Genomic DNA, 12,163 nt, shown 5'->3' with positions numbered 1-12,163 from the left:
GAGATGTTAGAATGGAGGGAGAGAGGGTGGAATGGAGGGAGAGAGGGTGGAATGGAGGGAGAGAGGGTGGAATGGAGGGAGAGAGGGTGGCATGAAGGGAGAGAGGGTGGCATGAAGGGAGAGAAGGTGGAATGGAGGGAGAGAGGGTGGCATGAAGGGAGAGAAGGTGGAATGGAGGGAGAGAGGGTGGAATGGAGGGAGAGAGGGAAGAATGGAGGGAGAGCGATTGGAATGGAGGGAGAGAGGGTGGAATGGAGGGAGAGAAGGTGGAATGGAGGGAGAGAGGGTGGAATGGAGGGAGAGAGGGTGGAATGGAGGGAGAGAGATTGGAATGGAGGGAGAGAGGGTGGAATGGAGGGAGAGAAGGTGGAATGGAGAGAGAGAGGGTGGAATGGAGAGAGAGAGGGTGGAATGGAGGGAGAGAAGGTAGAAAGGGGGGAGAGAAGAGAAACACAGAAGCATTAGTAAATCACTCACAGGATGTCCGACATAACATCTAGGTACTTCTTGACCAAAATGTACGTAGCTAACGGGTGATGTCAACTTGTTGACTTGTGACTTACAGTACGCCACTTAAGTCAGATGGTGTAATAGGAAAGACCAACCACCCAAGCCAAAGACTGTTCTCTCTGCTTCCTCAAGGCAAGCGGTACTGGTGCATCAAGTCTGACACCAACATACTCCGGAACAGCTTCTATCCCCATGCAATAAGACCGCTAACTCGCAGGACCCTACACACCACTCGCACTGTTACTCCAATCTACATAAAAACACTAACATCATTTGCTCACACACACACATAATATGCACATACATTTATAGTGACTCTACACCCACTCACATACAATCATCATATACGCTGTTTATCCTGATACCTAGTCACCTTACCCCTCTACATATCTACTGCTATCGATCCAGTAGCCCTGCACATTGTAAGTATGGTACTGGAACTGACCCTGTATATAGTATGTTTACTTACTTTGTGTTCTTCTTATTTCTCAATGTTATATCTTGTGTGTTTCTGTTCTACCTTGTTATTTTTAGTACTACATTGATATTGATTACTGCATTGTTGGGTTTAGAGCTTGTAAGAAAGGCATTTCACTGTACTTGAGCATGAGACATTAAAACTGGAAAACATCGGAGTTTGTTGTTTCAGAAGGACATTGTTATGTGAGGAGTTGAAGAAACCTAAAATAGAAGTGCACCAGACAGTATCACAACAATAGAGAGTATATTTTCTCAGGCCACCGTAAAACCAAGTCTCTCTTGTTGTGAGATGAACCAGCAGGAAAATGAATGAAAGGAAGGAAGAAATAAACCTGACTGTTTATCTACTCTGATCACAAGCAGGTGAGTGAAACGCTCTCTCTAAGGGGTATTATATGATTTTAGGTGGATTTATATGGATCTTTAAGGGTCTCTGCACCAATAAAGGACAAATATAGAACAAGAGCAACATACAACAAGATAGTGTGTGTGTTTTGGCCTGTTGAGGACAGTGTGTGTGTTTTGGCCTGTTGAGGACAGTGTGTGTGTTTTGGCCTGTTGAGGACAGTGTGTGTGTTTTGGCCTGTTGAGGACAGTGTGTGTGTTTTGGCCTGTTGAGGACAGTGTGTGTGTTTTGGCCTGTTGAGGACAGTGTGTGTGTTTTGGCCTGTTGAGGACAGTGTGTGTGTTTTGGCCTGTTGAGGACAGTGTGTGTGTTTTGGCCTGTTGAGGACAGTGTGTGTGTTTTGACCTGTTGAGGACAGTGTGTGTGTTTTGGCCTGTTGAGGACAGTGTGTGTGTTTTTGGCCTGTTGAGGACAGTGTGTGTGGTTTGACCTGTTGAGGACAGTGTGTGTGTTTTGACCTGTTGAGGACAGTGTGTGTGTTTTGGCCTGTTGAGGACAGTGTGTGTGTTTTGGCCTGTTGAGGACAGTGTGTGTGTTTTGGCCTGTTGTGGACAGTGTGTGTGTTTTGGCCTGTTGAGGACAGTGTGTGTTTTGGCCTGTTGAGGACAGTGTGTGTGTTTTGGCCTGTTGTGGACAGTGTGTGTGTTTTGGCCTGTTGAGGACAGTGTGTGTTTTGGCCTGTTGAGGACAGTGTGTGTGTTTTGGCCTGTTGAGGACAGTGTGTGTGCTTTGTCCGGGGGGGAACAGTGATAGAGAAGGTATGCCTTTTGTACAGTCGTGTGTGTTTTGTCCGGTGAGGAACAGTGAGAGAGTGATGCCAGGATGGAGACAGAGGAAATCCCTGATCGGATTTTCACTCTGACCCCTCCGTGGCTGCAGAAAGGCCTTGTGGCCATCTGCGACACACACAGAATGACAGGATCAGGAGTCAGAATGTCCCGAGTCCCAACACAGATACACACCTTTCTCTCACTATTTCAAACCAACACTTTGGTACAAGTAAGTTACGGGGAATGTATGGAATGTTGGCAGAATGTTGGGAATTGTTGTGGCGAGGGAGAACTCAAGCAATAGTACCATTATGTATCATATCCCCTATCCAGTCATGTCAGATCAGCGGTTACTCCAAGGCGAGAGGAAGTATCCAATTGTTAAAGGACCACCACTTTCCATCAAACTAAAGGACCCGAGGACAGATTTAGGCATCTGAAGACACCACCCATCAATTATTTTCAAATCAAATCAAAGTTTATTGGTCGTATATGAGGTTGTGGGATCTAAAATCTGATTGGACGAGAGCTGACCTCCCACTCCGTTATGTCCCACTTCCCCTCCAGCGGACCTCGCCCCTCTGTGCATCCTCTCCGGTCTCCACCCTCTCCTCCCTCAATTCTCTTCTCCCTCCATCCTGCTTTATTTTATATCCCTTACTTTCTTTGACTCCCTGCCCGGTACAACGTAACTTCTGGAATTGTTCAAAAAGTGAAAAGTCTGTTAACCTTTCTCGCCAGTCGAGAGAAATCAAGCACACCTCCTGTATTTGAAAGTTCCCCAGCCCCATCCAATACCCCTACCAGTCTCACCCTCAGCTTCTAGTTGTTTGAGCTGTTGTCCGGTACGCAGGAAGTACTTCCTCAGGACCACAAATATGACGGCCAATGGGATCGCGGCGATGAAGATGTACGGCCGCATGATGGACACAGTGAAGATTGCTCCCAACACGATCAGAGTTAACTAGAGGGAGAGAATATGAATCATATAAAATACAGAGCTTTTCATGAAATCAAAAAACAAAAAAGAGAACCCTCAAAACAATAAAAGACAGAGAGAGATAGATTAAGATAGAGACTGGGAGAGAATTTCTTTGAGAGAGAACGGGACTGACAGAGCAGCCAGTCACCTACCTGGATGACAGACAGACAGACAGACAGACAGACAGACAGACAGACAGACAGACAGACAGACAAGCAATAGTACCAGACAGACAGACAGACAGACAGACAGACAGACACAGACAGACAGACAGAGTAGCCAGTCACCTACCTGGATGACAGACAGACAGACAGACAGACAGACAGACAGACAGACAGACAGACAGACAGACAGACAGACAGACAGACAGACAGACAGACAGACAGACAGAGCAGCCAGTCACCTACCTGGATGAGGTCAAACAGTACAAGAGGAAGCATGTCGTCTATGGTGGCCATGTCTTTAGTGAACCTGTTCATGATCCGACCTACAGGGCAGAAAAACACACACATGGAATTGACTGCTGCTGAAAGTTAGAGGCATTGACTGGTGGTGGTTGTACTGACTAACTGACTGATGCACAGGCTGTGAGATTACACAGACAATTGACTGATAAATTAGATCTGTGTTCAGTATCTGTGTTCAGATACAGTACCAGTAGATGCATGTACGTATGTATCTCTAGCTGATACATAATCCTTGGTTAAGCCAGGGGTTTCAGCAGTGGGCCTCACCTGTTTTCATAGTGTTGAGTACAGCCATGGGGGCCCTGAGCACAGCGGTCAGCATCTGTTCATGCAGCCTCTTGGACACGGTCAGTAAGGTGTGAACCAGTGGCAGGCCTCTGAAGAACCCCAGCGCCAGAACGCTCTCCGACGTCGCCACGTAGATGTAGATGATATAATAGGCACTGGTTGGCGTGACGATGACTGACTGTTGGATGGCGTGTGACGAGGCGTTGGAGTGTTGTTGGTCTACGTAGTTAGGCGCCAATGGGTTGGCCTCCTCTGTCCAGATCTTACTGAGGGGGAAAGAAGAGAGTACAACGGTTACAACGGTTTCTGAATCGTGTTTTTTTCAAACTAAATATATTTTTTCAACTGCTCTTTTGTTTGAGTACTTTGCGTTTAGCGGTTTACATGTGATCAGGCTGAACCAAGCTGTTTACATGTGATCAGGCTGAACCAAGCTGTTTACATGTGATCAGGCTGATCTGAGCTATTTACATGTGATCAGGCTGAACCAAGCTGTTTACATTTGATCAGGCTGAACCAAGCTGTTTACATGTGATCAGGCTGAACCAAGCTGTTTACATGTGATCAGGCTGAACCAAGCTGTTTACATGTGATCAGGCTGATCTGAGCTATTTACATGTGATCAGGCTGAACCAAGCTGTTTACATTTGATCAGGCTGAACCGAGCTGTTTACATGTGATCAGGCTGATCTGAGCTGTTTACATGTGATCAGGCTGAACCAAGCTGTTTACATGTGATCAGGCTGAACCGAGCTGTTTACATGTGATCAGGCTGATCTGAGCTGTTTACATGTGATCAGGCTGAACCAAGCTGTTTACATGTGATCAGGCTGATCTGAGCTGTTTACATGTGATCAGGCTGAACCAAGCTGTTTACATGTGATCAGGCTGAACCAAGCTGTTTACATGTGATCAGGCTGATCTGAGCTGTTTACATGTACAAAGCATAACGTATCACCGGGGGCAAACTACCTGCCCTCCAGGACACCTACACCACCCGATGTCACAGGAAGGCCAAAAAGATCATCAAGGACAACAACCACCCGAGCCACTGCCTGTTCACCCCGCTATCATCCAGAAGGCGAGGTCAGTACAGGTGCATCAAAGCAGGGACCGAGAGACTGAAAAACAGCTTCTATCTCAAGCCTATCAGACTGTTAAACAGCCACCACTAACATTGAGTGTGTCACACCCTGACCGTAGAGATCTTTTTATTCTCTATGTTTGGTTGGTCAGGGTATGACTCGGGTGGGAAACTCTATGTTCTTTGTTTCTATGTTTTGGCCGGGTATGGTTCTCAATCAGGGACAGCTGTCTATCGTTGTCTCTGATTGGGAATCATACTTAGGCAGCCTTTTTTCCTTTTGTATTTGTGGGTAGTTGTCTTTGTTAGTGGCATTATAGCCTAAGTAAGCTTCATGGTCGTTTTCCTTGTTCTTTGTTTTGTCGGCGACATTTATCAATAAAAGAAAGGTACGCTCACTATGCTGCACCTTGGTCCGGTCATTTCCACGACGACAGCGATCGTGACAGAGTGGCTGCTGCCAACATACTGACTCAAATCTCTAGCCACTTTAATAATGAAAAATTGGATGTAATAAATGTATCACTAGCCACTTTAAACAATGCCACTTTATATAATATTTACATACCATACATTACTCATCTCATATATACAGTATATCACAAAAGTGAGTACACCCCTCACATTTTTGTAAATATTTGAGTATATCTTTTCATGTGACAACACTGAAGAAATGACACTTTGCTACAATGTAAAGTAGTGAGTGTACAGCTTGTATAACAGTGTAAATTTGCTGTCCCCTCAAAATAACTCAACAGACAGCCATTAATGTCTAAACCGCTGGCAACAAAAGTGAGTACACCCCTAAGTGAAAATGTCCAAATTGGGCCCAAATAGCCATTTTCCCTCCCCGGTGTCATGTGACTCGTTAGTGTTACAAGGTCTCAGGTGTGAATGGGGAGCAGGTGTATTAAATTTGGTGTTATCGCTCTCACACTCCCTCATACTGACTGGTCACTGGAAGTTCAACATGGCACCTCATGGCAAAGAACTCTCTGAGGATCTGAAAATGTTTTTTGTTGCTCTACATAAAGATGGCCTGGGCTATAAGAAGATTGCCAACACCCTGAAACTGAGCTGCAGTACGGTGGCCAAGACCATACAGTGGTTTAACTGGACAGGTTCCACTCAGAACAGGCCTCGCCATGGTCGACCAAAGAAGTTGAGTGCACGTGCTCAGCGTCATATCCAGAGGTTGTCTTTGGGAAATAGACGTATGAGTGCTGCCAGCATTGCTGCAGAGGTTGAAGGGGTGGGGGGTCAGCCTGTCAGTGCTCAGACCATACGCCGTACACTGCATCAAATTGATCTGCATGGCTGTCGTCCCAGAAGGAAGCCTCTTCTAAAGATGATGCACAAGAAAGCCCGCAAACAGTTTGCTGAAGACAAGCAGACTAAGGACATGGATTACTGGAACCATGTCCTGTGGTCTGATGAGACCAAGATAAACTTATTTGGTTCAGATGGTGTCAAGCGTGTGTGGCGGCAACCAGGTGAGGAGTGCAAAGACAAGTGTGTCTTGCCTACAGTCAAGCATGGTGGTGGGAGTGTCATGGTCTGGGGCTGCAAGAGTGCTGCCGGCACTGGGGAGCTACAGTTCTTTGAGGGAACCATGAATGCCAACATGTACTGTGACATACAGAAGCAGAGCATGATCCCCTCCCTTCGGAGACTGGGCCGCAGGGTAGTATTCCAACATGATAACGGCCCCAAACACACCTCCAAGACGACCACTGCCTTGCTAAAGAAGCTGAGGGTAAAGGTGATGGACTGGCCAAGCATGTCTCCAGACCTAAACCCTATTGAGCATCTGTGGGGCATCCTCAAACAGAAGGTGGAGGAGTGCATGGTCTCTAACATCCACCAACTCCATGATGTCGTCATGGAGGAGTGGAAGAGGACTCCAGTGGCAACCTGTGAAGTTCTGGTGAACTCCATGCCCAAGAGGGTTAAGGGCAGTGCTGGAAAATGATGGTGGCCACACAAAATATTGACACTTTGGGCCCAATTTGGACATTTTCACTTAGGGGTGTACTCACTTTTGTTGCCAGCGGTTTAGACATTAATGGCTGTGTATTGAGTTATTTTGAGGGGACAGCAAATTTACACTGTTATACAAGCTGTACACTCACTACTTTACATTGTAGCAGAGTGTCATTTCTTCAGTGTTGTCACATGAAAAGATATACTCAAAAATTTACAAAAATGTGAGGGGTGTACTCACTTTTGTGATATACTGTATATACTGTACTCTATACCATCTACTGCATCTTCCCTATGCCATTCGGCCATCGCTCATCCATATATGTTTATGTACATATTCTTATTCATTCCTTTACACATGTGTGTATAAGGTAGTTGTTGTGAAATTGTTAGATTACTTGTTAGATTTTACTGCATGGTTGGAACTAGAAGCACAAGCATTTCGCTACACTCGCATCAACATCTGCTAACCATGCATATGTGCCCAATAAAATTAGATTTGATGTGTTATTAGGCTGATCTAAGCTGTTTACATGTGATCAGGCTGATCTGAGCTGTTTACACGTGATCAGGCTGATCTGAGCTGTTTACACGTGATCAGGCTGATCTGAGCTGTTTACACGTGATCAGGCTGATCTGAGCTGTTTACACGTGATCAGGCTGATCTGAGCTGTTTACACGTGATCAGGCTGATCTGAGCTGTTTACACGTGATCAGGCTGATCTGAGCTGTTTACACGTGATCAGGCTGATCTGAGCTGTTTACACGTGGTCAGGCTGATCTGAGCTGTTTACATGTGATCAGGCTGATCTGAGCTGTTTACATGTTATCAGGCTGATCTGAGTTTCTTTTGGTGGATACTACTTGCTTACCATTGTAGGCTGATCATCCTAGTTCCCTGTGATGAATATTATAGCACATGTGAAAACAAATAAGTACTTACTCTGTGATAAGAAATATCCCCAGGACAGAACCAGCAACCTACAGCACACAATAAACACAGTTAGACTGAGGGTGGCAACAGCATGCATTGAAATAATACTGTCAATAAATGTAATTATGATCCAACAGGGACCCTCTAGTCTAGCGCTCCCAGACATCAGTCCACATTCTTGTTCAATAAAAGACAATACATTTTAAAAGTTAAATGACAAATTACGACTAGACCCAGAGAGATCCTATTGAATTAATAGTGATTCTACACGTAATTCTATAATGAGGCTGATAAAAAAACATGGTGCACATATAGGAGGTTCTGTACCGGGAAGAAATTAATTCCACTTTCACCCCTAGTTAATATAGCATCTGTCCTCTAATACAGTGATGTTATCGGTTAATATAGCATCTGTCCTCTAATACAGTGATGTTATCGGTTAATATAGCATCTGTCCTCTAATACAGTGGTGTTATCGGTTAATATAGCATCTGTCCTCTAATACAGTGATGTTATCGGTTAATATAGCATCTGTCCTCTAATACAGTGATGTTATCGGTTAATATAGCATCTGTCCTCTAATACAGTGATGTTATCGGTTAATATAGCATCTGTCCTCTAATACAGTGATGTTATCGGTTAATATAGCATCTGTCCTCTAATACAGTCATGTTATCGGTTAATATAGCATCTGTCCTCTAATACAGTGATGTTATCGGTTAATATAGCATCTGTCCTCTAATACAGTGATGTTATCGGTTAATATAGCATCTGTCCTCTAATACAGTGATGTTATCGGTTAATATAGCATCTGTCCTCTAATACAGTGATGTTATCGGTTAATATAGCATCTGTCCTCTAATACAGTGATGTTATCGGTTAATATAGCATCTGTCCTCTAATACAGTCATGTTATTGTTAATTACAGAATCTCTACTGCAGGGATGGGCAACTTTGATGGGGATGGGTGCCACAAAGAATTTCAACTCATCATTGAAAATAAGAATTTGTTCTTAACTGACTTTCCTAATAAAGGTTAAATTAAATAAAAATAAATAAAAATGAGAGGCCGCAATTGCTCGCTGGTCTGCGAGCATCATGGGGGCCCCCGGCCGGTAATTCGACCATTATAACAAGTTTAGATAGCTCGCTAAACTAACTTCGCAATCTAAAAAATGTTAGCTGACATGGGATAACTGACTAACTATCAGTGACTGAAATAACAAGAGAAAAACTGCTGATGCACAACCACATTTTAAAATTAACCTTGTGTATTCTACTATTCTAACTCACAACAGTAAGTTAAGACCCAGACTGAGTTCCCCCCCTAAAATAAAAAAATTATTGATCCGAGGGGCTTGAAAAGGGAGGCCACGGACCGCATGTGGCTCGCGGGCTGCCAGTTGTCTATCCTTGCTCTACAGTATATCCGAGACAGGGATCATCTAAAGCTATCATTACCTCGAGAGCGAAGATGAGGAAGATGAAGATGAGGACGTAGACCAGGTTCCTGTTGGTGAAGATGTAACGCAGGTAGGTGTTCCACGACGTCGTCTCAAACACGTTCTCACGCTCGTCTGCAAAGCATTGCTGCAAACAGACAAAAGAGATATGTCAAATGAAATACTAAAACCTAGCTGTTCTTTGTGTTTTGTCTTCAAACGTTTATGTTCAAACTTTACTTTAGAAAAGGTGGTTCAAACACTGGTGAACATTCTATGACGTCCCTTTGGCAACTCCTTGATCCTAACCATTACCTCCATGTGCTCTTAAAGACCAGCAGCTACAGGGGAAAACGTCCAAGCTGCTGCCTTCACTAAACCTACCTCTATGTGCTCTTAAAGACCAGCAGCTACAGGGGAAAACGTCCAAGCTGCTGCCTTCACTAAACCTACCTCCATGTGCTCTTAAAGACCAGCAGCTACAGGGGAAAACGTCCAAGCTGCTGCCTTTACTGAACCTACCTCCATGTGCTCTTTAAAGACCAGCAGCTACAGGGGAAAACGTCCAAGCTGCTGCCTTCACTAAACCTACCTCCATGTGCTCTTAAAGACCAGCAGCTACAGGGGAAAACGTCCAAGCTGCTGCCTTTACTGAACCTACCTCCATGTGCTCTTTAAAGACCAGCAGCTACAGGGGAAAACGTCCAAGCTGCTGCCTTCACTGAACCTACCTCCATGTCCTCCTCATCCACATCCTCACTGATGTTATAGACACTATCTTTGGACAGGCGTCGTGCGTAGATATCCAGCTCAGAGGCCAGCTCGCACTGCGGCGTGACGGACAGCTTCTTCCTGAAGGATGTCTGGAGCTGCTCCCTCCTGCCCTGCCCCTGGGCGTTGGTGATGAACTGCAGCACAGATTGGCGCCGCTGCCCACTCAGGTGCTGCAGACCGTCGTGGTACAGGTTCCCCCGGGGCAGCGACTCTTCCACCTATAATCAAATCAAATTAAAGTTAGATTTTTTTGTATATATTTTGCCTTTATTTAACCAGGTAAATCATTGAAAACACATTCTCATTAACAACGACTTGAGTTAATTTGTCATTTGTACAAGATACAGCAAAGTAGTGTAAACACGTTTACATACAAGCTCTCCTGTCAAACAGTGTAACAGCTATACAAGTAATCAATGAAAAACATGTCGAATAAAACACAATAAGACCAAATTCAATTGTCACAACGCGCCGAATACAACAGGTGTAGACTTTACAGTGAAGTGCTTACTTACGAGCCCAATGCAGATTTAAAAAGTATGACACCATTTTGTTCAATAAAAAAGGAAATAGTAACACAAAAACAAAAAAAGAGGCTATATACAAAGAGTACCAGTACCAAGTCAATGTGCCGTGGTGCAAGCTAGTAGAGATAATGAAGGTAATACAGTATGTATGTATGGGTAGGGGTAAAAGTGACTAGGCAATCAGGATATATAATAAACAGAGCAGCAGCAGCGTATGTGAAGTGTGAAAGTGTGTCTATGTGTGTGAGCGTATGTGTTTTGTGTGCGTGAGCGTATGTAGTGTGTCTGTGTGTTGGAGTGTCAGTGCAGCATGTGTGGGTGTGTGGGTAGAGTCTAGTGAGAGTGCATAGAGCCAGTGCAAGAGAGTCAGTGCAAAACAATTAAGATAAATAAATAAATAATAAGGGAGGTGGGGTCAATGTAAATTGTCCGGGTAACCATTTGAATCCCTGTTCAGCACTGTTATGGCTTGGGGTTAGAAGCTGTTCAGGTGCCTTTTGGTCCCACACTTCACATGCTGGTATTGTCGTGTGGTAGCAGAGAGAACAGTCTATGATGCCTGGAGTCTTTGACAATTTTTAGGGCCTTCCTCTGACACCACCTGGTATAGAGGTCCTGGATGGCAGGGAGTTTGGCCCAGTGATGTATTGGTCTGTAAGCACTACCCTCTGTAGAGCTTTGCGGATGCCGAGCAGTTACCATACCAAGCAGTGATGCAGCCAGTCAAGATGCTCTCAATGGTGCAGCTGTAGAACTTTTTGAGGATCTGAGGACCCATGTCAAAACTTTACATCCTCCTGAGGAGGAAGAGGCGTTTTCGTGCCCTCTTCACCACTGTGTTGGTGTGTTTGGACCATGATAGGTCCTTAGTGATGTGGACACCGAGGAACTTGAAGCTCAGGAGGGGACTGAGCATGCACCTCTAAGGGCCCCCGTGTTGAGGGTCAGCGTGGTGGACGTGTTGTTGCTTACCCTCACCACCTTGCCTTACAGGAAGTCCAGGATCCAGTTGCAGAGGGAAGTGTTCAGCCCCAGGGTGCTTAGCTTAGTGATGAGCTTGGAGGGTACTATGGTGTTGAACGCTGATCTGTAGTCAACGAACAGCATTTTCACATAGGTGTTGCTTTTGTCCAGGTGGGAAAGGGCAGTGTGGAGTGTGGATCTGTAGGGGCGGTATTCAAATTGGTGTGGGTCCAGGGTTTCTGGGATGATGGTGTTGATGTGAGCCTTGACCAGCATTTCAAAGCATTTCATGGCTACAAATGTGAGTGCTACAGGCGGTAGTCATTTAGTCAGATTACCTTGGTGTTCTTAGGCACAGGGACTATGGTGATTTACTTAAAACATATAGGTTTTAGAGACTGGCCAGATAGTGGTTGAAAATGTCAGTGAAGACACTTGCCAGGGCAAGCTCCGAGAACACATCCTGGTAATCCATCTGGCGCTGCGGCCTTGTGAATGTTAACCTGTTCAAAGGTCTTACTCGCATCGGCTATGGAGAGCGTGATCACAGACA

At 45.0% G+C, this 12,163-nt stretch overlaps 1 protein-coding gene across 1 annotated transcript in view; it reads right to left on the bottom strand.

Annotated features, from left to right (window-relative positions):
- LOC129862097 (cystic fibrosis transmembrane conductance regulator-like) overlaps positions 1 to 12,163 on the bottom strand; it is a 77,475-nt gene that overhangs the window by 19,259 nt on the left and 46,053 nt on the right. The window contains exons 16-21 of the mRNA XM_055933445.1: positions 10,078 to 10,338; positions 9,366 to 9,494; positions 7,914 to 7,951; positions 3,883 to 4,169; positions 3,556 to 3,635; positions 2,980 to 3,130 (exon numbers count right to left, since the gene is read on the bottom strand). Coding sequence (XP_055789420.1) covers positions 2,980 to 3,130; positions 3,556 to 3,635; positions 3,883 to 4,169; positions 7,914 to 7,951; positions 9,366 to 9,494; positions 10,078 to 10,338 — 946 coding nt within the window. The remainder of the gene's footprint in view (positions 1 to 2,979; positions 3,131 to 3,555; positions 3,636 to 3,882; positions 4,170 to 7,913; positions 7,952 to 9,365; positions 9,495 to 10,077; positions 10,339 to 12,163) is intronic.

Source organism: Salvelinus fontinalis, chromosome 9 (assembly GCF_029448725.1).
Source record: "Salvelinus fontinalis isolate EN_2023a chromosome 9, ASM2944872v1, whole genome shotgun sequence".
NCBI lineage: Eukaryota > Metazoa > Chordata > Actinopteri > Salmoniformes > Salmonidae > Salvelinus > Salvelinus fontinalis.
The sequence above is the reverse complement of the archived record's forward strand: the minus strand, read 5'-3'. Positions and strand labels throughout refer to the sequence as shown.